This window comes from Aptenodytes forsteri, unplaced genomic scaffold (genome assembly GCF_000699145.1).
Source record: "Aptenodytes forsteri isolate BGI_AS27 unplaced genomic scaffold, ASM69914v1 Scaffold49, whole genome shotgun sequence".
NCBI classification, from domain to species: Eukaryota; Metazoa; Chordata; class Aves; order Sphenisciformes; family Spheniscidae; genus Aptenodytes; species Aptenodytes forsteri.
Genome location: NW_008795125.1, coordinates 4,023,112 through 4,048,735, shown reverse-complemented (window position 1 = coordinate 4,048,735; position 25,624 = coordinate 4,023,112). Strand labels below are relative to the sequence as shown.

The 25,624-nt window shown below is 36.7% G+C and overlaps 1 protein-coding gene across 2 annotated transcripts in view; it reads left to right on the top strand.

Moving 5' to 3' along the window:
- The first annotated feature begins 6 nt into the window (after nucleotides 1-6).
- TAF2 (TATA-box binding protein associated factor 2) overlaps nucleotides 7-25,624 on the top strand; it is a 68,439-nt gene continuing 42,821 nt past the window's right edge. For both annotated transcript variants that reach the window (XM_009277213.2, XM_019471519.1), the window contains exons 1-11: nucleotides 7-589; nucleotides 2,105-2,159; nucleotides 2,982-3,142; nucleotides 11,308-11,426; nucleotides 12,773-12,914; nucleotides 13,281-13,512; nucleotides 14,739-14,923; nucleotides 15,522-15,635; nucleotides 17,093-17,192; nucleotides 18,864-18,949; nucleotides 23,656-23,791. In XM_009277213.2, coding sequence (XP_009275488.1) covers nucleotides 537-589; nucleotides 2,105-2,159; nucleotides 2,982-3,142; nucleotides 11,308-11,426; nucleotides 12,773-12,914; nucleotides 13,281-13,512; nucleotides 14,739-14,923; nucleotides 15,522-15,635; nucleotides 17,093-17,192; nucleotides 18,864-18,949; nucleotides 23,656-23,791 — 1,383 coding nt within the window. In that variant the 5' untranslated portion in view covers nucleotides 7-536. The remainder of the gene's footprint in view (nucleotides 590-2,104; nucleotides 2,160-2,981; nucleotides 3,143-11,307; nucleotides 11,427-12,772; nucleotides 12,915-13,280; nucleotides 13,513-14,738; nucleotides 14,924-15,521; nucleotides 15,636-17,092; nucleotides 17,193-18,863; nucleotides 18,950-23,655; nucleotides 23,792-25,624) is intronic.

Sequence of the window (25,624 nt, the reverse complement as noted above, 5' to 3'; positions counted from 1 at the left end):
GTCCGCAGCGACGATAAGGCCGGACCGCGGGAGTCTCTGCGGCGCCGCCTGCACTCCCCTCTCCCGGCTCACTCGCCCCTCGACACCGCCTCTCCCACCTGGCAGCGGAGGGTGCTGCCTCAGCCGGCTGCCCCAGGAGCGGGGAGCCCTCGGCCGTGCCTGCTCAGCCCCCCCGGCCGCGGCCTTCCTGATTCAGTAGCTCCCACCTCCGCTGCCCGGTGAGCCGGTTGATTTACGTGGCTTCTGCGGAAAAGAAGCACGTAGCGCCTCCGAACTGGTATCGTACCCCCAGTGGAGAGAGGGGTTGTGTGCTGCGCTCATAAAAGGTTATGTAGAAAGACTGAATGTTGTTTGTGTTATAACTATGGTGCTTGTTCGAGCTGAAGATGCCTGACTGTTGGGAGTCACAGGTCCACTGGGGAGATGAGTGATCAAATACGACTTGACACGGGGAAAAATCGGAGGACCCATCAAGCGAGGATGATGATGATGCCAGTCTGACGGTCAGCAGTGTGTGTTTAGTGCTGCTGTTCAGGATGAATAGGAAGAAAGGAGACAAAGGATTTGAGAGCCCCAGACCATATAAATTATAAGTATCCATTTTTTTTAAAGTTGCTATACTTGAGACCAATGCACATTTGAAACAGACCACAGGCTGAGCAGTAATTATTTACCTGAGAAAGTTGGAACTGTTGCTTACGGTGTAGCTTGCACTCAAAAAATGCGGGTTGTAGGTGTATGTTTTATTGTGTAAATGGACTCACTCACGGACAGTGAGTCTGTCAACCATGCAGTCCCATCTTATAAAGATACTTACTTCGTGCTCTTCAAACCTTGGAGATTTCTCCACACAATATCAGCACTACAGACCGTGCTACCATGTTTCATTCTTACTGCTATGTCAAACCCTTTTGACTTAAGGGCTTTTTTATAGATAAAAAAATGCTTGCATTTGCGGCAAGCAGCTTTGTTAAGCAAATTGTCATTTTTACACATTCATTATTTTGGTTGTAACCAAGCTGTAAAGCAGTTGGTTGTGGATATCAGTGGATCTTTATGTATTTCTGTTTATACCTCCTTGATTTCTTGATAAATCTGTAACGCAATTGTATTTCTAAACAGAATCACTCTTGTTATCATATAAGTTTTAATGCGTAGGTAATGTTTGAATCCATCATTGGATACTAGATGTTATCATTCTCTTGTAGGAATTTTTATTGAACTTGCTTAACTGAAGCAAAGTCACTTTTTAATGCACAGGGTACATGAGTACATGCATATAATGTGTGATGTGGCGTAAAAGTTGAATTATTACGAGGTTGTATCTTGAGTCGTGAATAGCACTACTGTGAAGTGTGGTGAAGATGCCACCTACTACAGAAAAATACAGAAATAACTTCTAAAGTTTTAAAGCTGGAATTATTATTTTTTCTTCCATTTTTTAAATCAGCATTTTATTTACCAGGAGTTCTAATACATCGTTCAAGATTTAAGCAAATGCATTTGACTTGTTTAAAATACCTATCTTGATTGATATATAACCATTATTTAAAATAATAAAATCTTATGACATACTAATTGTAAAAAAACATACTATATCTTTTTTCATGTATAGTACCTGCTTACCTAAATTATGTATGAGCGTCAGCTCACCAGGTAGATTTTCCACAGGTCTGTGATTGCAAATATTATGGCTGTGTGCTGTTTCTAATAGTGCACATCACCAAAGTATTAGAACTTGATTCTGTGCCATTAGTAATACTATATTTTTACACACTGTTATGTGGTGTTCAAAAATGACCTTGTTATCTTCCTGTGTTACTAGTAATATTCATACCGGTATGGCACTATACTTTGATTTTATTGGAACTTTTCTGACCCTGTGTGCAACTTCTATTCATTATTTGTTTTGGACCATGTAAGAGACTTAGACCATCATGAATTCTCCTTACATAAATATATGCTATATGCAGTATTTATCTATATGTACATACATCCTGTATGAGCGCTCTGTTTTTTTAAAACTGGGTTAAAATATTATTTTAAATGCTGGCATTTGTGCAAAACCTTACTTATTTTAAATTATTATTTTTTTTTCCAGCACAACTCACCAGGAAATTTGTATCAACAACATAAATTTTCAGAGAAAGTCTGTTGTAGTAAGTATTTTTTAATAAAATGTGAAAGTAGAAATTAAAAGTCTGGGTTTTCTTCATGCTTTTAGAGGAAACAACTGCACACACAAGATAATTATGTTCTTCAGCTTCTTTATATTTTATACTTTCTAATCTGATGCCTCTCATAAGTCTGTCATTCCTTGAGATGCGTCAAATAAAATACCTTCTAACTGTGAACACTTTAATTTCTGTAAGGAAAAGCTTTCTAAAAGAAAGTCACTGCATTGTAAATAATGTTACAAAGCAATTTACAATTCAACATTGACCTTCAACAGAGTGTTAGCTGATGTTAGGGATAGGGTTATAGAGTTTTCTAGCTTATATGTGAGTTCACTGGGGCTTTGAAGAGACTTTCACGATTTCAGGCCTGAAGTCACTGAGGCTTTTTGTGAATTTAGATATCTGCCTAAATGGATTCTGCTTAGGTTTTAAAAATCATCGTCTCAAGCTCAGATACCAAAACCTAAAACATAGTGATGAAAAACATAGTGATGCTAGTAACTTGAAATCTGGTCAATAGAGGCAGATCATTTCCAGTAAAACAAGCATGATTGTCAGTCATTTTGAAGTTTTTTGTTTCGTTTTGTTTTATTTCACAGCTGGGAAAATTCACCTGTTAAATGATACAAAAGAAAATCTATTCTAGACATCTAAAAGGGCAAACCAATTTCCTTTTTAAATAAATTAACATTTTTTTTACCTATGATTTTCCTTTGAAAGGCATTAGTAACAATTTTCTTTATATATCTCTACTTTGTGAATTGGTAAAGATTTTACAGAAGGTTTTGATTTGTGTTTTCATAGGGTTATGTGGAACTGACAATATTTCCCACAGTTGCAAACCTGAATAGAATCAAACTGAACAGTAAACAGTGCCGGATTTACAGAGTAAGAGTCAACGATTTAGAAGCAGCTTTCATCTATAACGATCCAACGCTGGAGGTTTGTCACCATGAGTCAAAGCAGTAAGTGATGTTCTTAAAACTCTGCAGATGTAGTGTCTTCTGTTGCTGTTAAGCATGATCTATTTTATTGTACTGGGAAGTTGTACCTGGTGATTACCTAATGGTAACATAAGTTCCAGACAGAAACAGTTAACTTTTGGTATGGTGACTTAATTTTGGGAAAGTATTTTGGCAATAATTTTGACTCATGTTATTCTTTAGAATTTCTTTTACTAACATTTCTTTGTATTGTTTTGTAAAAGTATCAGAAGCTTTTTTAAAAGTACTTTATGGGGAAAAAAGTGATGGATGCCAGTAGTGTCCTCAGTGCTTTAGGAAACTATCCTTCTAGTGTTTTCTCCCTGGTAAGAAAATGTCTTTGGCTAAAATGTTTTATCTTTGATGGACTTCAGGTTTATCTATCAACAACTTTTACGCTCATTTATTTTAAAAAAAGGTTACATTATTGTGGCAATAGCATTTTGTTTATATTCTTGTAGAGAACATTTTACAGTGGTGCAACTACATTCATATGAGAGTTCCACATGAGAGGATTGCCCTTAGTTTTGGGGTTTGTGGGTTTTTGGTGGTTTCTTGTTTGTTTTCTACTCCAGCATAGTTGGTTAAATCAGTTTGGTTGCATCACTATAATATTATGTTCTGATAATTTGTCCTGCAAAAATTGTCCTGATTTTTATGATGTGTAATGTCCGATTGGATGATCGTTTTTGTTCCTTCCAATTTTTAAACCTAGGAATATTCATATTCAGACTATTGTCTGAAAACTAGAGTATTAAAGAGAACTTCTGTTGTTCAGTTACTGAGATTCAAGTGCTACTTTTTATCCTAATTTACGCATCATTGGATTTGAACTGTTTGTTTATGGCAGACACTCTACATTCCTTTATTAATCACTGATGCAAGAGTTTCAATAATTCAACAATGTTCATTTATATAGGACACTGCATTGGATATCAGTTCTGAAATTTTGTTTGAGTCCTGATACTGAACCACTTGAGTCTATTAATTCTGTAATTGCTGTCCGTTTGGTGACTTGATTTTTTTGTTGTTGCTATTGCTCGGTAAGTCAAAAATTCAGTCTCCTCATCTGGGGGGGATTCTAATTGTTCTGAAGAGACAGAAAGTAAACCTTTTGGTCTTTCTAAGGAATCAAACTTTCATTATTTATTAGCATCACAGATAAGGGTGTAAGTCCTAAAATGTTATCTAAACTCACTTTGAAATTTGAAAGGAAAAGTTTCAAATTTATTCACCAGCTGATATTGAAGAGCAAGTTAAAAACATGTAGCTTCCCACATGTTTTGGGGAAATGATGTGGGAAGAGACTTTGCTGAAAATCTCATACCTGTTTGTTTTTCAGTAAGAGAAGCACCATGGACAAATGTTTTCACTAAGTATTCTCTTTTAGTTTTACTGAAACTTATGTTGATGTTTTCACACCTTCTTTTGGCGGCTTGGTTGAATTTACAGTTTGCTGAATTGTTAAAGAACTTCTAATGAAAGTGCTATATATGTTTAACAGCGGCTGATATGAAATCAGAGAGTCCTTTAGGTTGGAAAGGACCTATTGAGATCACCTAGTCCAACCCCCCTGCTCAAGCAGGGTCAGCTAGAGCAGGTTGCACAGGGCTGTGTCCAGTTGGGTTTTGAGTATCTCCAAGGATGGAAACTGAGCAATCTCTCTGGGCAACCTGCTCCAGCGTTTGATGGCCCTCACAGTACAAAAGCATTTTCTTGTATTCAGATGGAATTTCATGTATTTTAACTTGTGTCCACTGACAGGACCAGAGGCAATGGGCACAAACTGAAACACAGGAAGTTCCCTCTGAACATCAGGAAGCACTTTTTTACTATGAGGGTGACCGAGCCCTGGGACAATTTGCCCAGAGAGGTTGTGGAGTCTCCATCCTTGGACGTACTCAAAAGCTGTCTGGACATGGTCCTGCGCAACTGACTCTAGGTGGCCCTGCTTGAGCAGAGGGGTTGGACTAGGTGATCTCAATAGGTCCTTTCCAACCTCAACCGTTCTGTGATCCTGTAATAACTGCATCCTGAATAACTTCTGGAAGATGTGAGAAAGGAGCAGCACTTAAAATGATCAGAGTGAGCACTCCATTATGTTAAGAAAGGGATCGGGAGAGATAACTCCATCATTTTGTGGAGAAAGTGAGTTGCTTTGTTTAGCGTCCTAGTGGTATAGTGGAACATCATGCCTTTTTTCATATCATCCTGTTTAAGAGCAGTGAACGGAATTTGAGGACAACGCATGCAAAGTGAAATCCTGTCTCACGCAGGGCTACAGTCGCCTGTGGGTTTTACTGCTGCAGGTTTTCACATTGCTATTCAAACTTAATAGAAAGTCTCTGTATTTCATAACTCCTGTGTTATTCATAGTTATGAAAGACAGAGGTCACCAAATATTCTTAATGAAAAACTAGTATGCCTCTTTTCTTTATCTCAGAAGTCAAAGGCTACGTGGGTTATGAAGTATTACATGAGGTGTGTATTTTTTCCATTGAAATACCTGGTCACAATTGGGTATCGAGCATGATGGTAGCTAAGTTTTGATTAAATACAACACCTCTGCTCTTAAGGCAGGATTACAAACAGAAATGCTAGAAATCTAAAAACTCTAGAATTAGTACCTCAAAAAAAATTGTAAGTGGGTTTCCTCTGCCCTTCTTTACAAAGAACTGCCTCTAGAAACAGCAGTGGTTTGTAGTAGTCATTATATCTAATCAGTCCTTGCTCTGCTGGTCATCTCTTCCAAGTTCTCGTTTGTTACGGCATGTTTAGTGATGATGTCCTTTGTACCCTTGCAGCTGGACTAGGTATATCAATTATTTTGAACAGGACACAGATTAGTCATCAGGTTTTGTTTCTAGTGTTACCGGGATAGTTACCTTTTGCACGGTGTTCTTCAGTAGTCTATTGAACTAGTAAATGTGAAATTAAGATGGTTCTTGGCAAACTGTTTATTTAAAATAATTTGTTTTATATCTTTACTCTTTCCTGTGATGTTTAGCAAGTAAAAAATCAGTTCAAGTTTTAAGGTTTTTATATACAAACATTTTCTTGCTTTTGATAATGCTTTTGGTTTTCTTAAATGTTGATTTCTAAAGAATACATAATGTAGAAATATTTGTTAACTTAATGGACTCTTTCCTACCTTTTTTATCAAAGTTAAAATATTTTAGAGACTTCTTACTCCCTTAGTTAGTAACAAAATTTAATTAAAAATGGAAAATTCTGTATTTAAAGCCACTGTAATTATTTCTTTGGGAAGACTTGCTACAGCATCCGTGACTTGGGAGGTTATGTTCGCTGATATGAGGTTAAGGTCAAGTGAAGTGGTTAATTGTTTCTGGTTTATGTTGTGCAAATTTTGGCATGCAAGAAAACATAGTTAAAAGAGGGTTGAGAAAGTCAAGATTAAAGAGAGCTTTATCTATGAAATACAAGCAGTGCCAGCTGAAATTGTTTCTGTCTCACCACGATGTTCTCTGCTGCTTCTTGGGTGAGATCTTCTGTCATATCAGCTCTTTGTGTTCTGAATTTGGACATTCAACTTGTTTTCAGTTCAAGTAATACTTTGGGATTTTATCATCTATTGATGCAAAAATCATGGACATGTGGTCTCTGTCATTTCACATTTCCAGTGTTGCAGAAGGTGAAACAATTTTTTTTTGTCTTGTATATTGTTACTTCTGCTGAATGACCAAAAAAACCCTTGCTAAAAAGGTAATTAAAAATTGGTGAATTTTGTAGGCAATGTTAGAAACCTTTAGTTAGTGCATTAATTATATTTTCATCTTTGATGCCATTGCCAGCTTATCTGTCAGTCTCAAACCACAATTTCAGGTAACAACTGAAAAAAAATTTCAAGTTTTATCTAGAAATAAAGTTGGTCTTCCATCTTGTAATTTCCTCTTGAGGCTTCAGGCCATCATAGCTTTTTCATATGGGAATAGATGGATGAACTTAGGTAACGCAGTCACTTCCTCCCTGACTGAGCAAACATCTGAACAGTGCTGTAAGGTATAAAGCAATTCACATAGTTTTACCATGTGTACACAAGGTGGCAGAGAATCCCGTTTTCCTCGTACTTTTAAGGAAGAGTTTGAAATCTTGCAAAGACTGCAAATAGCGTTGGAGAATGTCTGTTTGAGTCCTGTGTTAGGGCTGTTGTTGAGTGTTACAGCTGCCTCTGTCCTCCTCATCTTCCCTCTTTTCCTTGCAAACTGTTGCTTTCTCGATTCTGTCAATATATGGGAAGTGGGATTTATTCTCCTGGGCTATAGCATGCAGAAATCCCACAGCGTGTATTCTGACTACTGAGGCAACTGCTTGTATATCAGCCCCTTTTATCTTAAAACAGGCAAAGGAGATCTCTGTTTTCTTAATCCTGTGGGTAAGATTGTAAACTGTTAAATAGTCACAGCAAAAGTTTGGAGTTTTGATGCAGTGGTTTGAGCTGTGATAAGTGAAGTTTGTGATGATCCTGCTGTTGTCTGGTTATGTGCTTCACACGTTTGTGTGGTAACTATGGTGCAGGGTTGAGAAGCTATTGCATTTTATTATTACTTCTGTGTAAAAGAAGATATGTTTTTATGTAGCTAGCTAATGTGCACTTTTTTTTTAACTTGACGCCTGTAGTTTTTAAACATTAAAAATAGGAAGGTGTTTTGATATCCTCCAACTTCACTGTTGCTTTAGTTACAAGCAGCAGTAAGCTGTGAGAGAGGGCAGCGTGGTAGCCTTCAGGGTACGTCCTGCAATTTTCTTTCTTCTGAGAAGTCAGTGATCAAGCCTTTAGCCTATCACAAAATAGAAAAATTACTGGTGGAGTGAGCATGTGTTGTTTTGCTGCAATAAATAGCCTTCATTCCCACTGGTATGATGCTTATCTAGTTATAAATTCGTGATGACTTTGTTAGAAATAAACAGAGGTGGAGAGAACTTTTGAAGAAAGATGGCAGAGTCTTCAACCTTGGGCAGGAATGAAAATTAGGTTTTTCAGTGTGCCAAAGATTTAGATTGTTGCGTTATTAATAAATTACCTATATGTGTACATATTTTTAATATATATAAAAAAATGCTATATATAATATATGCTATATCATATATTTCGGGGTTGGACTCCAAAACCAAGGGCTAGTTTTAGCTGGGAAGCAAAGTAGAATAGTAAATGAATTACAGGTAATGAAGAGCAATTAATTACATGTGGATCAAAGAACTTATTTTGCCAAGTTGATGTTAAATACTGTAGGAAGAAAGTTGTTTATAGACTATATGTTTGGGCTGTGTAACAGTTAAGTAGCACCGCTGCAGCTAGTAGAGAGAGATGCTATGGAAAGTTGACATGGAGGTATTTAGAATCAATGTGTAGCTTTAAAAAATAAGTCTCTACAGGATCGCTTGTTTCTAGTCAGTCAACAAGCATGCATTTGGGCTGTAATTAAGTGTTTTGGGTGAATTCTCGTAATAAATGTATCTCTACTAGGAGAAAATGTGAATGCATATTACTTTTTCATTGTCAATCTACACTTAGCATTAGGAAAATTTATTTTTGTTCCTTGGGCTCTAAGTTTTGGCATGTGCTCTGTTTTTGTTAAAACGGCCATATCCAGTTTATTGAGAATAGTTCAACCTATGAAAAAATTAATCTGTGGTACTAATTCTTTAATGAATTCCTTTTACAATGAATCACCCATTTGAATTGGAACACTTCACAAAAATAGAAATATCAGAACAGACTGTTTTCCATAAAACATTAAGCCCCGTGGAGTCTACCTTTCTTGCTATAAAATTACAACCTTTTCCTGTCTATGAACCCATTGATTTTTAAAATGTAACCACAAGCTCATCATGATCCTCAAACTTGGAACAAATTCTCACTGATGTATCGGAAAGGGATTCCCTATCAGTAATTATGAGTTTTCAGTACCAGTTTAGATTAAAATGAAAAACTTTGAGACTTTACAGTCTAACACAATGTTACTGTTGTTTTCTGTTGCTAGTTTCTTTAATTACGAAGATAGTTTTTAGTCATGCAGTCTTTTTTTTAAAGAAAGTTTTTCCAGTGGTATTTGCCTGCCTTCCTAGGATGCCATTTGAAGGCAGCTTAAAGCAACATCATTTGGGGTGGTTATGATCCCGTTGACAGTCTCCCATGCCTCAGTAGTAGCGCTTCTTTGACCCCTCAGTGTGTCAGATTAAGGAGCTAAACCAACTGAAAGCTGTCTGAAAAAAAAAAGACTTTTTTTTTTTTCCATTTGGCACTTTCAGCTGCATGACTGCAGGCTGGGATGAAGAGTAGTCTCCTTAGTGAGGGAGTCGGAACGTGTGGCTGAGACTAGGAGACGGCACATCAGCTGGAGTTTCAGTTGGTTTGAATTGTTCTGGAACCATAGCTGAAGTTATAGTATATTCCAGTGTACAAATTCAATCTTGTGCTTTTAAAACTTGTTGGCATTATATCCTATCTTTAGGTACACAACCTATGAAAAAGGAAAAAATTATTATGTATTAAAACTTGGGATTTGGGTGTTTCTATGCTCATATGCTCCCATTTACTATTCACGTCCTATTTTCAGAAGCTTCCAAGCAAAGTAGATGAGTTTACTGCTCCTAACATTCTCAGTCTTGGTAGTGGTTCCAGGGAATTTTTGTGCTATTATTGCCAAAGATCAAGAACTGCATAAAAATATGTTCTCAATATATTTCAGTGTTTTAGCAAAGTTTTTTAGATGTGGAAGGCTAGGGATATAAGCATGGTGTTTGACATACCTAGACTTATAGGATGATCCTGGCATGGTTAATTACCCTTCATTCTTCCAAGTAAGGTACTGTAATTTGGGTTGAATGCTGTTTTTTCTGTGGGTGGTGAATAGAGAATGGTTAGATGAAAGTAAAATCCTGAAATGAGATCATGTCTGCTTCGTGTGGACTTCAGATTCCATGGAAGAGTGGAGTCCACAGCCAAAAGTTAATTTACTCCATTGTGGTGCAGTAATGCTGCAGATAGCTTTATGCTTGATTGCGGCTCTGTCCCCACAGTGGTGGAATTCATCAGTGGTACACACCTAAATGCTCGAAATTCTGGAAAAAAGTGATCAGTAATTCAAACACTTTCTCTTCAGGTATAGAATTGTGCAAGCTTTTGAAGAACTCTGTGTACAAGGATTAGAATTAAGAAAGTGTTTTACAGAGTTTAAAAATCCATTTTGAAAAAGTATAAAAGCTGTAGTGTAAAGATGCAAAACAAAGGTTATTTTTTAATTTGACTGGTCAGTCCTCCAGTATCTGAACATAATCACATTAAATAGTAAGAAGATAACATCCTGCTCATGACTGCTGTAATAGCAGACACGTGCATGTTCCTGCGCATTTCAGTAGAAAACAATTAATCTAAACTATAACTGAAGTGACGGTATTACTTTGGAATGAAATGTGCAGTCAATTAGCAGCTAATATATAGTAGTTTGAACAGCTCAAACCTGATTACAAAAATTTGTGTCTGCACCCTAAATAAATGAATGATGGTAACATTTAAAAAAAATTGTTTCTAGGGACTAAAAAGTATAATACGTATTTCTGTGGTTTGGTGTATTAAAGCCAAAACTCTAGCATCTAGTATTTTATGTGATATTTAAAAGAGCTTAAAATAAAACTATTCCTATCCATCAAGCTAAGAAGGGGGAAAATACCATTGCCAAGCTAAGATCTTACTACATTTGGAAAAGCAACATAAAAGCAGAACTACAATATATGAGGAGGCAGATCTTAAAGACATCTTCAGAGTAAACATACAAACTTAATCCAAAATTTTCCAAAACAAGAATTTTTAATTGGTATTCCAATAAGCGTAAATATTGCTCTTACTGGGAAGTAAAGAGCACTGAGCATTTCTCATTTAATTTACTGGGGATTATTACTGCTTAAGTCTTTTTGATCATGGATCAATTCTATAAGAGCTTAGGTTTAGGTTCTGGTTTTTGAAATCTAATCTTTACTCCTCCTTTTTCCCCTCACTCCTTTAAAAACACAAAAAAATACTCGGTTGAACATGCATCATGAAATTTGGTATAGAAATCCTATAACTTCAGGAGTTGGTTTTTGTAGTTCAGCATGTACTTTAAGAATTAACTGGGTATTTCTGACAGGAGGAATCTCAACTATTTTTCCAATGCCTATGCTGCTGCAGTCAGTGCTGTGGACCCAGATGCTGGAAATGGAGAACTCTGCATTAAGGTTCCCTCGGAGCTGTGGAAACATGTTGATGGTAAAGTAAAGAGACCATACTGAAAGCTTAATTTAAGATGACATTGAGCTGTTAGCTACGAGTTTGCATAGGAAGATAGTAGATTTAAATAAATAGAAATAGCATTACATTATGAAATGGTGGTTACTGTTTCCTTTTTTCCTCACCTATATCTTTCCAGCTGAAGTCTGAAAAATACCTGCATACTTCTTGGTAATATGGAGAAGTGGTTGCAAGGTTTCTGAACAGCCTTTACAAACCAACTCTTGGGTGGTCATGAGCTCAGAAGTATACATGAGGATGTGGGTGTAATGGAGCATTCTGGGTGCTAAATTATAACTATTTGAAGCTGCTTACAATATACATGAGCCAACAAAGAAAAGGATTTACAAGGATACACCTGTATACGTGTTGTTTAAAAAGCTATATTCATTTTTTTCCCATCTCACTTTGAAGAATGGTTGGTTTAAAACTGATCCAGTAGTGAAAAGTAGACTGTTTTATAAACTGGTATACTAGATCCTGGAACAAGTAACTTCTTTAATAAATTACCCTCCAACATTGATTATTTTCTTACATGGATTTTATTAGTTTCTTGTATTGGTTTTCTTATATGGTTTTATCAGTTTTTCCTGTGGATTTGTGAGACCTGTGAGAGAAAAACCAACTATATCATGAAACTGACTCACACAGTGTTGTCAGGTACACCTCAATGGGAAAGACACTTTTGTTTATTTTAATTTTTGTTTAAGTTCCTGTTGTGGCTACTTGCAAGCCTAGAAGGGAAAATACTCAAACAGGCATAATTTTTCTTTTCAAAGTTTGAATGCCAAAATATGGTGAGACTTGTTAGGTAAATTTCATCATATGCCTGAATTTCTTTTCTTGCCAGCCTATTCATAGGTGAGATTTCTGTGAAACTAAACCAAGGCAAAGACATTTCAGTTACAGGAAAAGCTTTAACTATAATAAGAGGTTTTAAGAAACTGCAAATGACAATAACGTCTTTAAAGAATGTGCCTGTTACATGCAGTTTTTGTAGAAAATTATTTCAGCAAGGTACAAAGGAGGTCATGGTTAGGGTACAATCACTGTATAAAGATTCTTTACTATTGGGGAGTTGGAAGATGAAATGTAACTCCAATTGCAGTTTTTATTAATGAATAAAGTTTCTTATAAATTCATATCCTGTAAGTTAAGCTTAAGAGGTCTCAGTTTTGTAAGCTTTTGAGCTGTGCTTTGTAAGCGGACCTGGAGGTCCATGAGAGTGAAGTAAACGCATAATCTTGAAAGACCAAGAGTCTATTCTGAAATAACTTTCATGTAAGTTGTATATATTTACTCTAATTTTGGTCTTGGTATGGCAGAGTTGAAAGTCCTGAAGGTGCATATAAACTTTTCTCTGGACCAGCCAAAAGGAGGCCTTCATTTTGTGGTACCCAATATGGAGGGCAGCATGGCAGAAAGAGGGGCTCATGTCTTTTCATGTGGTTATCAAAATTCTACAAGGTAAGAAAACTGTCTTTGAATGTTAGACTGTATTTCCTATTTAATCTCAAAGTGTAGGAAATACAAATAATTTCTTTGAATTCTTGTAATTTTGAAAAATTCTAAAACTTATTTTGTGCTTGAATGGAGCTTGCCAATGTGAAGTAGCATCTAATGATTAGTAATTAGGATTTCTAGTCTTTATAGCTCAGCAGGAAGTAATGGCAAAGAAACTTGTAGTGCTTTATGAAATCAGTGTATAGTAGGAGTCAGTATGTCAACATGCAAAGTATTTAAGAATATAGTTTGGAACTTGAGAAAAAAATCATCTGTGAAAAAGAGAAGTATCATTGTTAACCATTTTTCCCCCAATCCTAACTTTCCTAGATTTTGGTTTCCTTGTGTTGATTCATATTCTGAGTTGTGTACCTGGAAACTTGAGTATACTGTAGATGCTGCAATGGTGGCTGTTTCAAATGGAGATTTGGTGGAAACTGTATATACCCACGATATGAGAAAGAAGACTTTTCATTATATGCTGACTATTCCAACTGCAGCTTCTAACATCTCCTTGGCGATAGGACCTTTTGAAATCCTTGTTGATCCGTACATGCATGAGGTAATAATCTTCACAGAGGCCTCCCTTTTTTTAATTTTTTTTTTTTGTAAGGAACTAGTGACTGTTTTTGTTGCAACCAGTATATATTGATCAAATATGGGTATGTCTAGATACAACCTCCGTTAGTACAGTTATATGATAAAACTTGTCTAGTAATGCCTGTATTTACAAAGCCTTTTAATGAGCAATAATTCTATTTATGCCTGAATTTATGGGGATAATTTAGTTGGAGTTGGTAGCAGGTATATTTCTCAAAATAGCTTTAAACCCATCCTGTTGCTGGTAGTAGATGAAAATTATTGCTACACAGTTGAGTAGTCTTCTGAACTAAATTTGACATTGAGTTTTCATTCTTAACGGATTGTTGCCATAATGTTGAAGTCCACCAGTTTATATTTACATCTGTAGTTTCAGATTGGGTAAGGATGGATTTGGCAGGCAGATTAAGTTACCAGTTCAGCATAAAGACTGGCCTGTATATTCTTCTTTTGAAAGCATGATAGGAAAATACTGGGAAATAGCTATGTTTTACTTGATCCAAAGGCAAACATGAGATTTTAGTCCTCAGCGATGGTATTCTGTTGACTTTTACTGGTGGGACATACTCACTTGTGAAAGATAAGTTGTTAAAAAAAAAAATCAGTTGTTGATATTTGAAAAGCCCAAACTGATAAAGTTCTGTAGAGTTCGACTTGTGTAGAGCTGACTTGAAGTTATATATCATTCTCAACTTGGTTCCTGTGTCACTGCTGAAGTCGGTGTTGTTGGCAGCATCATAAGTTTGTGGAAAAAACAGTAACATTAAAGGTTACTTGTAGTTTTAGCTGTAACGAGTCTTCTGAACAGTAGCACTGCTTGACTGATTTGAAAATAGTTAATTCTTTACTGCATAAAAGAAAAATGTTATCTCCAAAAGACATTGGATTGCAAAATCAAAGAAAAATGTCATGTGTTTTTAAATGATAGATATCACTAGGTAGACATTGTTATTGTGCATTGTCTGCTAAAAATTATTTTCCTGTTGTTGCTCTCACAATTAAGATGGACATCCTTGCACTTTTCTGCCATGATAGTCATTATCACAACTTGAAAATGCTTTTTTCTGTTAAATTTACAGCAGCTATATTTCTGTTGTGTTGTGGGTTTTTTCGGTTATGTAATATACTTGATATTTATGGATTTAAATATATTCGTTAGTCTTGTACTAAATTTTCCTTTGTTTGCAGGTGACTCACTTTTGCTTACCACAACTTCTCCCATTGCTCAAACATACCACATCATACCTTCATGAGGTGTTTGAATTTTATGAGGAGATTCTTACCTGCCGCTATCCGTACTCCTGTTTTAAGACTGTTTTTATAGATGAAGCTTATGTTGAAGTAGCTGCTTATGCATCCATGAGTATTTTCAGGTTAGTATTTGAGAAAATTACACCTTCTCAATCCACAGGCTTAGAAGCTCTAGATCCAAGACTACTGAGAAATATGTGAAGCTCTTACTATTTTTATAGCCTGAGTTTTGGGCACTCTAGTTTGAGAAGGCTGGCTTTTGTTGACATTACAGGCTTTTAACACCATTTCCAATTTTATCTGTTACAAAGATGTTGGATTTGTATCTTCTTTAAGAAAAAATTGGCAGTGGTTTTCTTTCTGAATTAGAAACACCATGTTTAAATATTTAAGATCAAATTAAGTGCAGAAGTTTGATTATGTTTTATTTTTCTTCAGCTGGGATTGGGTAGCAGGAATCCAAAAGAGTTTCAGCAATCCAAAAGAGTTTCAGCAGTTAAAACGAACTACTTTGGCTCTACACAGAGGGTTGCATATAGATGATAATAGCAAGAGATATGCCTGGATTAAGGGTATTTAAAAAAAATGTTACTATCACATTGGAAAACCAGTGAAGGAATTATTTTATTGTATTTGTTTTGGCTTTTAAAGCAAGGTGTCTATTTTGTTTCTTTGGAGCTTGTGCTCATATTGTGTTATTTTCTTTTTATGGGGGTCCAGCACAAATCTCTTACACAGCGCAATGATTATAGATGAAACTCCACTGACAAGGAGGTGCTTAGCACAGGCCCTGGCCCAGCAGTTCTTTGGATGTTTTATATCCAGAATGTCCTGGTAAGTATTTTACCATTGTACTCTCTAGAAAATGGGGAAAATCTAGGAAACTAAAATTTTAATTTGCATGTTGCATTTTATCAGAAGAATAAGTGAAACAGTAACAGTAGAAGAATGAGAAGAAAAAAAAAAGGTAGAATAGTAAAACCAGCTCAATAAATGAAAATCCATGAGATTTTTTTGTTTGTTTGAGAGGGGAATGTGAGATATCACAGTTCCAAAGACTGTAGAGATTGAACATGTCTTCTCTCAAAAATTGTTGCTACTGAATGTTGTAGTGTGCTTTGGCACCTGGAAATTTAGAGGGGAGACTCTTTTGTATCATTAGTAAATTCCTGTCAGATATTTTGGATGAAGAAGTGTAGCCTGCATAGAATCATAGAATAGTTTGGGTTGGAAGGGACCTCTAAAGGTCATCTAGTCCAACCCCCCTGCCATGACCCGGGACATCTTCAACTAGATCAGGTTGCTCAGAGCCCCGTCCAACCTGACCTTGAATGTTTCCAGGGATGGGGCATGGGAATTACTTGTGGAGCACAGAACTAATAAATTACGAAGAAAGTTCAGGGAGGGGAATGCAGAAATTAGTGTCAAATGGGCAACTTCATTGGGGTGGTAAGCTGCCTATAACTCCACCCCTCAGAAAATGTCCCCCAGCTGGCTCTTGCAATTCTGATCAATGTTTATTGTAAAGCCTTTTGCATACACTTTATATATCAGGGACAAGGAGCCCATTACTTTTTTCATGGCAAAAGTGTATGTCCCAGAGTATCCTTGGCTTAAAAAAAAAGAAACCAGCATGTTTTTAAATTGATGTTTGTACTATTATAATTTCTCTTGCTCTCTTCCTTCTTTCTAGTCTACGCCCATTGTGAAGACAATTTTTTCCACCCTCGTAACGACTCCCTTTGTTTCTGTCTTTATTTTATTCACTTTATCATACTCTGTATGTCATTCTTATGTTTAGAATTCTATTTCATGATAATTTTGTAGGTTTTGTCCATACTTTTCTCTCTTAGAACACAGCTCTCAAAAAAGGTGTTTAAATGGGTGTCCACCAAATTGTGAGATAGGTATTTTGTCTACCTGCTGTCCAAATCTTTTGCATTGCATTGAGATGTTTATCAAGAAATTAAGATCATACAGATTAGCAGTTGTTTTAACTTTAGTGTCCATTTCCTCTGTTTTATTGTTACTGTTTCAGCTAAAATAGTTTGGTTTTATATTTTAATCTGGACTTCTGTGGTAAAAGTTCAGTTTTCACTAGCTTTTCAGTTTCATCAGTCCTGTCCAGGTGCCAAGTTACATAAATTGGTTCACAGCTCATCAGACTCCTATTGACTTAGAGAAGTTATATAACCTGCTGAAATTTGTGGCTATTTTGAGCTGGTCAAAAATACCACTCCTTACAAAATACCTTCTGAAGTGCTATAATTCATGCTTCTTTCTTATTACAGGTCAGATGAATGGGTGCTAAAGGGAATCTCTGGTTATATTTATGGCCTTTGGATGAAAAAAACCTTTGGTGTTAATGAGTATCGCCACTGGATTAAACAGGTAACAACATAGTAATAGTATTTTCTATATCTTTCAGACATTTTACATCAAAGAAGATTCAATACAAAACCAGAATATAATATGGTTTTGCACTGCAATCTAAACAAATGTTTAGTAGTGACAAAACTTAGAGCTAAAATATTTTTACCACTTGCTGCAAGGAAAAACACCAAACATAGTAACCAAAATACATTTCCGTGACTGCCTTATGAATAATAACTGTCTCTCTGTGCAATTAGTTTTCCTCTTTTTGTTTGGGCTTTTGCACAAAAACAGAAAGAAAAAGTAAAAAAAGATTGTACTTTTTTAAACACTTAGAATAGAGTGTTTAAAGAGATATGTGGTGAATTTGTTATACTGTGATGGCCATCCATATAGCTTAGAAGGGCTCTAGTGTTAGCTTGGATCAGTAGTGGATCAGGTATCTTTTAGTATCATTAAGTACTAAATGAAATAATGAAACAATAAAAAATCCCTGTTGAAGGGATTTTCTTTCTTGGAAAATAAATTTCTGTCTATATGTTACATTGCCAAATGTAATGCTCTAAGGCAGGTACTTGCTAGTGATAGCAGCAGTGACTCTTCATTCTTTGCCAGTAACAGTCATTCACAGAAAGATGTATGTCTTCTTCCTCTTCCTCTCGTCACATTGTTTTACCCTTCCTCTTCCAAAAACTAGATTACTAACCCCATGGGCTCCATTTATATCCCTTACTCTCATGGGGACCCAATACCATATCCTTACCTGCCTAATGTACATTGAGCTCATCAGTCGTGTGCTGTCTGTGCTAAAGGTGTGGGTGCTATAGAGAACTGGATGGTGCTATAGCAGAACTGGATGAAGGTCCACCTGAGAGTTCACTGATGCGTGCAGCAGAAGTTGCTTCTGGATACTAGTTGCTGATGTTCTTCCCTATGAGTTAGTTAAGTGCTTCCACATAGAACTAAGAGGTGCTGCTGTCATAGCCTCCAGTTCTGCCCTTACTGCTTTGAGTGTATTATCAATGTATGAAAGCGTGTAAGTTGATATGAATCAATAAATATCAATACATATCAACATCTGGAAATTCCTTGACTAACATTGGGTTGCAGACAGATATCAATTCACTCTCCCTATGCTCAAGCTGACCCGATTTGATTGAAAAGCCATGTTGACTGTTGGGTGACAGTAAGCCCGTGCAAACATCCTGCCTTGAAGTGTGCTTGTTAACATGGGCACAGCACCACACAAATTCAAACTCATGTTCCAGTTCAGAGCTGCTTCTGTATGGCTTGGGCATGGGTCAAGGTGAGCTTCTATATGTTGCAGTCTACTGTGTAGGTATACCCAGTATTACTTTCCACTGCAAGGAAATGGTGATCACCTTTATTTCTTTTGGTCAGAGGCCACTTATTTATTGAACAATAATACTCTTTAGATATATTGTAGTTAAATATTGTTGTGGGTTACCCACAATCCAGACCCAGAACAAGTATTAACTGCTTATTTCTACTGTTTTATTGTTGTTTGCTATGCTGAGGAACATCCCTGATTTCAAAATGCTCTGTGTTTGTAAACCACTTTATTAGGAGGTATGCCTTGAACAATGATATGAAAAGCTTTCCTGTCATCTTCAAATAATTTCTCTGCTTTTCAAAATGATGCTTGCTTACGTATGTTGTATTTTTTAGGAGTTAGATCAAATAGTGGCATATGAACTGAAGACTGGTGGAGTTTTACTGCATCCAATATTCGGAGGAGGAAAAGAGAAAGACAAGTATGTTTATTTAAGCCGCAAGTCATTACAGGGTATGTTTTTATGGGGCCATTAATATATGCCTTGGGTGTGTTGTGTAGCACAAGGCCAAAGGCTGAAGAACTTCAGCTATCCAAGGCATGTATTATCAGTCTCATAAAGTACATCTTGACTATATTGTATCACTGTTGTTTTATTTTTCTTTCACTTTAAGTCTCAAGGAATTAAATATAATGAATGTTTTTAATGCTGTTATGAAACTACTTTTTAGTAAGAGGATGAGGGAGAATATGGAGCCAGAATTTTGACCTGAGCTATTTCTGGAGTGGTTAGTAATCTTTAGGCTTTTTACAGTATCATCGGTTTTCTTTCTCTTTGCTCTTTTTCTTTCCACTCTCAGTTACCACCTTGCAATCTTATACTGAGATTTCTTATCAATTGGAAAAAAAGTATTAGATCAGTCATCTGTGAAGTAACATTGGTAACTGTGAACTGGCTGGGTTTGTATTTTCCCAGTAACTGTAGCTTCAGTATTGCCAGCTTAGGAATTTTCCCTTTACCTCTTTCATGATACTCCTGTACCCACTGAGTAGTGCTAACCACTGGAGGTAGAAAAGTATTACTAGAAGCCAGATCAGCAAGTTGATCCAGGTTTCAATGACAGCCTTTTGCCGGATTTTTCTTTTCTTGGATAAATTAATCTAGTTATGACACAGCCTTACAAAGAGTTGCTCTTTGGAAGCTCATGAGCAGCACGTGCAAAACTGTGAGGTTGAACATGTGCAGGTGGAGTGGGAGACTGTGTGAATTTCTTAAGTCTTTACTGCAGCAGAAGCCCCTGCATTATGAAAATACAACCTAAATTGTCTGCAGCAGTGGTTCTCTTGCTTTTGAGTGTGTGCAAATCCAGGTTTTGTTCATCTAAAATTAAAACTCTGGATTTAGAACTGCATGAAGTATACGAAATACCCATTTAAAATTTGAATAGTGGTCTTTTTTGAGAGATGAAAAAAGAAGAAAGTGTTTTCTGAAATCGGGAATAGGACATATTGCCTAGTTTCCCAGCCAGGTGAATCCTCAACAACTACCATGTTTTCTGGATGTTGACAATCACAGATGTAGCTTGTGTATGTGTATGCATGCCAAGCCATTACTCAGTTTTGCTTGCCTGCTCATGATGGATTTTGATTTAGTTCACTGTCCTGTTCTTTCAAGTAGTGAAGCAGACCGAGTACCTAGATGTTTTTGTTACATCTACCTCTGAAAAGCAAGTTACAGCTAGCTGCAGTCATTTTAGGCATCCTGTTGGTGATGATGTCTTCTTTTTTTTTTAAGGAAAATTTGGGGTACTGAATTAGGTCTTGGCAGACTTTTTAATTGGCAGCGTTACAATTTGGCAACATGCTCTCCTATACAGAGAAACTAAATTCATATTAATAGGATCAGATGAAACTAGAGAAAAAGGGCACATTTTTAAAAGAGGCAATTCACTAAAACAAAAGTGTCTTTGTAACTGTTAATTTTATTAGTTTTAATTGTATTTATTGTAGGTTTGGACACAAATAATTGACAAAATCCTGTTCTAATGCTCTTAAGTGTAGTTTTCCTCTATGTGATGTATCACTGTTAGCTGTAGAAACATAGAGTGTCTATTTCACTACTTCATTGTATTACAGCTTGTTAATAATAATCATAACATCACTTAAATATAAATTACAACTTGCTGTTTCTTGTAGATTGCAAAGTTCCCTTGTATGTAAATTAAGTATGTGCTCCTGAATCTGGGAAATTATTTGTATTTAGGGAGGTATTTTCATAATGATGTCTAGGACATTTCTTTCCAATGTATTTTTTTGCATTTCTTTGTTCTGGTTGTTACGATATGGTTTCCTGCCAAGCATATTTGCATTACAGCAGTCCCAATTAGTAATAATAATATGAAAAAACCACTAGGTTAATTAACAATCTCATTTTTCAACTAAATTAACAGCAGAATATGGAAATAAATCGTTGGAAAAAAACCCCACTTCTTTCAGAAACATGAATTAATTTCTGTGCAAAACACAGGTCTCACAGATTCTTCCTGTTTATGTCTGGTGAAACACAAACACTGCTCTCCAGAGCAGTTATTTAAAAAAAACCCAAAAACTCCCAGAGCTTGGGAAAATGAAAGAAAGGAAACTGCAGGTTAACTGCTGTATGTATGAAAGCTTCAAAACAAAGCTGTGTGTGTTACCTTTTCATTTTTTGTTCTCCCCTCTCAGATTTTGGTTCTCTTCAGTCTTTGAATGTGCTGGTACCACCCTGTTGTAAAAGTTAAAAAACTCAAGAAGTTTTTATAGATATATTTTGAATGGAAGAAGCACATTGACAGGTTTATGTTGAATGACCGGAGTGTGTTCGAGAGCACGAGCATTACAAATTTCCATGGAAGACCTAGTTCAATTTTCACTTTGACAAAGGTTCTAGGTCCATATTGCTAATTTTAATTCTAATTTGGTACCAATTTAGTAAAAGTTTTAGAAATACAATGATTGAAGAAAAATATAATTGGAAGAAATGTTTTAATATTGAATGAACTACAAAACGTAACTGTCAAATGCAAACTTGTCTCGGTTTTGATTTGCAGTTAAATAATGTAACCAATACCAAAATCAATCAACAGTAAATTTAAGAAGGTCAAGATTGTGGGTCCTGGCCTGGTTGTAATTTTCAAGAAAATAATTTTACCAAAGTCAGTCAACTGTATAATTTGAAGCTGGATAAATAGTTTTATACTGAGACCAAATTATTGTATAATGTTTGAGCCACAACCTCAGTTTCCTCCTTGCATTTCAATTCTTTCATGGTTGCTAACCCTTCCCTACCTCAGAATAGAGAAGTATCCAAAATAACAGGACAATTTTGATAAGGAGAACTTTAGCAATGGCCTATCAACTAGAAACAGCAAGTAGTAAACCTAAGTACCTTCTTATTCATATACTCAGTATACCTAAGAAGGGTAGTACTTGCTTAAATTTAGAAATACTTTTCTTTTTGTATCTTCTTAAGATGTTTAAACAGACATTCACGAGTAAAGTCAAGGGAGTCTCCCAGTAAATAGAAGGATGGAAAAAAAATATTAAGGTGTTGCAGCTACCTTGGTTCTTGCCATCTCCTGGAATCTTAAGAGCTGCAGATAAGGAGCTAAGTGCTGGTCCTGTCCCAGCAGAACGCTTTTTGCTGGCACACGTCTTTCAACTGCATGGAAAGATTGGTCAAAGTTAAAATGGTTTGTTTAATAGGTCTTTGAAGGTTCTGGAAGACCAGTCTTTTCCTGAGGTAGCTGGCATGAAAGATCAGGCTTACAGCACTTCTCTTTGATCGTTACAATTCATGAATTATTTCATTCTGTCTTGCAGTGTTTCCTTCTAAAGTCTTTGGACAAATCAGGTGCCTGGTCCATCTGGAAATGGTTTAGTTAGATTATCTATAAGTGAGAATCACAAGGGAAGAATTTTGAGCCCAGAAATTTTAAGTAGCTGGCATTTTCTATGTCACAATGGCCAATTTGTGATTCTCCACCAACCGGCATAAAATAAGTCTGGATTCCCACTTCTTAAGAAGTTGGCCTGACATGGTGTGGGTCCAGTTTCTTAAGATGTTTGTTATTCATTCATGGAAAACACAAATGTCCTGTGAAAAGAACTGAAAGAAAAAACATAGCACAACAAAATACAGTTGCTACAGACTTAGTTCATCAATAAAATAAAGTCAGACTTCTTATTATCTCCACTTCTCAAACATTTTCAAATGTTTGAGGGGGCAAAAAGGTCCTATTTTTCTCAAGAATTACAGTCCTACAGCTACTTTTCTACTTTAAAACTGGGCTACAGGTCAGAATGTTTGTGTTCTGAAATGTAAAACTTGGTGGAGAAAATTAATTTTAAAGCTCATCAAAATTAAATCTTTTGGTGTTTTATTGCTGTTCAGCCATGAAGGCTATCCAGAAATCAGTTCTGTTTTTAAAAGTTTCAGGGTTTCACCATTTGTTTGTCTTCTGATATGGAATGAAATTAAACCATTTAAAATATTTTGCTTATAGACATGAAGGGCATGTGTGAAGGAGCACCACAGATAGTTCAAGTTATGGAAACAGTGTGGCAGCTGTAACGTGATGCTCTGCCTAGTCTTCCTTGGCATGTTATCTGATTTAGAAGACATCAGTTTGCCAAAGTATTGAAAGCATAAAGTTGCTAACTAAAATAAAAACAAGCAATTCCTTTGGCTCATCACATGAAAGCCTGCTGTGAATTTTAAAACTCTTACTTTTCTTTAATTGCAAGAATTGTTTATTTAAATACAAAATATTCACTATGTACAATCACTTTGAAATGGAAGTGGAGCGCGGGGAATGTCAATTCATGACTAATTTCCAGACTCAAGTCACAGATTCCTTGCTCTGGTTGCTACTGCTACCACTGTCTTTACAGTAATACATAGCATGTATTACCTGTCATTATTCTCTATACAGTACTTGCTGTATGCCAGGTACATACACCCATGTCACCTTTCTGTACAAGTGTGCGGTCATTTTAAGTATGTCATAATATATAACTTTAAAGCAGTAGAAGAGATCCTAAATAATTGTTGGTGCAGCTATAATCTTGGTTGCTAAGGTATATTTTAAGTTTCATTCCATAAAATGCAAAATAGACAGCTGGGGTTTTTTTATTTTTATTTTTCAGCCCTGCATCACATTTACATTTTTCTATCAAACACCCTCATACGCTCTCCTGGGAATATTACACTATGTTCCAGTGTAAAGCACATCTTGTTATGAGACTGATTGAGAACAGAATTAGCATGGAATTCATGTTACAGGTAGGTATTTAAATGATTATGTGGAATGTAGACAACTTTTTGTCTTTAGTTGCATTTCTATTCATTAAATGGCATTTAATAAAGAACAAAACAGGTCATCATAGGATTCCATTTGTATTTTCAGTTTTAGCAGGATAGAACAAACATAAAATGTAGGTCATTTGTGTTAGGATAAGGTTAGCTATTATTCTTATGCATAACTTGTAATACTTTTTATATATTGCATATTCTCTTTAATGTTAAGCTATTTCATTGCTTTGGGTTATTGTGATTGGTTGTTAACACTGAGGACCTGTTTTGCTTCCCCTGACTGGTGTTGCTGTGAGCTAATCTAATCAAATGATAAATAATGAAAGTAATGAGAATCCAGCTTCTGCTCCTCTCCACTGTATAAAATTTTCAGTGCTAGAGGGAGCATAGATATTTATATTAGAAGAAGCAGTTGAAGGGAAGGTGGTCATTTTATTCTGAAGTGCTAAACTTCTGCAGAGTTGTAGTTTTTCTTCTTTAATAAATATGTTTTGTGACATGCTTTAAAAAAGATAGGGTGCTATAAACACCCAGTTAGAAACTGAGCGATACCTTTTCCTGTCAACTTCAGGTTTTGGGATGTTTTTTTTGTTTGTTTGTTTTGTTTTTTGAAGGATAACATGTATGTGCTTGTGCTAGAGCTATTATAAGCAGTTGTCAGGTTGAAAATACAGCAGATGCACCTTTTTTAAAGCTTTCATTACATAAATTTTAATTATTCTTTGCCATTTTTAGAAAGGAATAGCAAAGCAGAGAACTCAATGACTGTTTTATTTCTAAAACGCAGATATAGTCAGTGATGTGTTTTACTGTAGATAATTTTAGAAAGCTGATAGTCTTTTAACGGATTTTGTGTATGTATATGTAACTTTGAGGAAATTGGTTCTTTGAAAAAGCTCAGGTGGAAAGAATCAATTGAAAACAGGCCCCTTACCCTCTGCATTATAATTTGGTAAATAAAGGCCACACCTGCTTGCAGTGACAAGGCGAGCAGCTCCAGTGCTGGCATGATCAGGGGGGTTTCCCAAACCGGGGGAACCCCTGGGGGAGCCAAGAGACCTGATAGGAGCCTGCAGCTCGTGCCACAGCGGCTGATGGGACCTGGGCGGGGCCAGGAGCAATGGCGGGCAAGCCCCCCACATGTATAAAAGAAGCCCCTGGTGAGCACTAGCACCAGGAGAGCCGCCAACAGGGCATGGCATGTCAGCAAGGGCATGGCGCGGCAGTTCACGTGGAAGGGCACGCAGGAAGGACGCTGAAGCTCTGCCAGCTTGACCAGGGAGCAATGGTATGCACCTGGCAGAAAGCCATGGTTTCTCTAAGCTCTGAACCCACCATGACTAATGCAGCTTCCCAGACAGAGCTCTGGTGGGAACATGCTGCCACCCAGGTGTCAGGCTGCAGGCTGTGCCCTGCTCTTATGCCAGTACCGGACAGCAGCAGTGAGCACACCTGTGGGAGGTGCACCCAGGTAGAGGAACTCCTCTGCTTAGTGGCAGAGCTCCAGGAGGAGTTGAGTAGCTTGAGGAGTATCAGGGAGAGTGAGAGAGAGAGAGACTACGGGAATTGCACCCTACCTTCCCTGAGACAGGCCCAACAGGCAGACAGGACGCATGATATGGAGGATTCCCTATCCTCTCTCTGCCTGGCTGAACACAACGACTTAAGGGATGGGGGGCAATGGCAACAAGTTCCTGCCAAGTTCCTGCCTGGCGCAGCAGGCACGTCTCCTCTGTGACTACCCCACCTTCCCAGTTGCCCTTGCATAATAGGTACGAGGCTCTGCAAGTGGAACCGAACAAT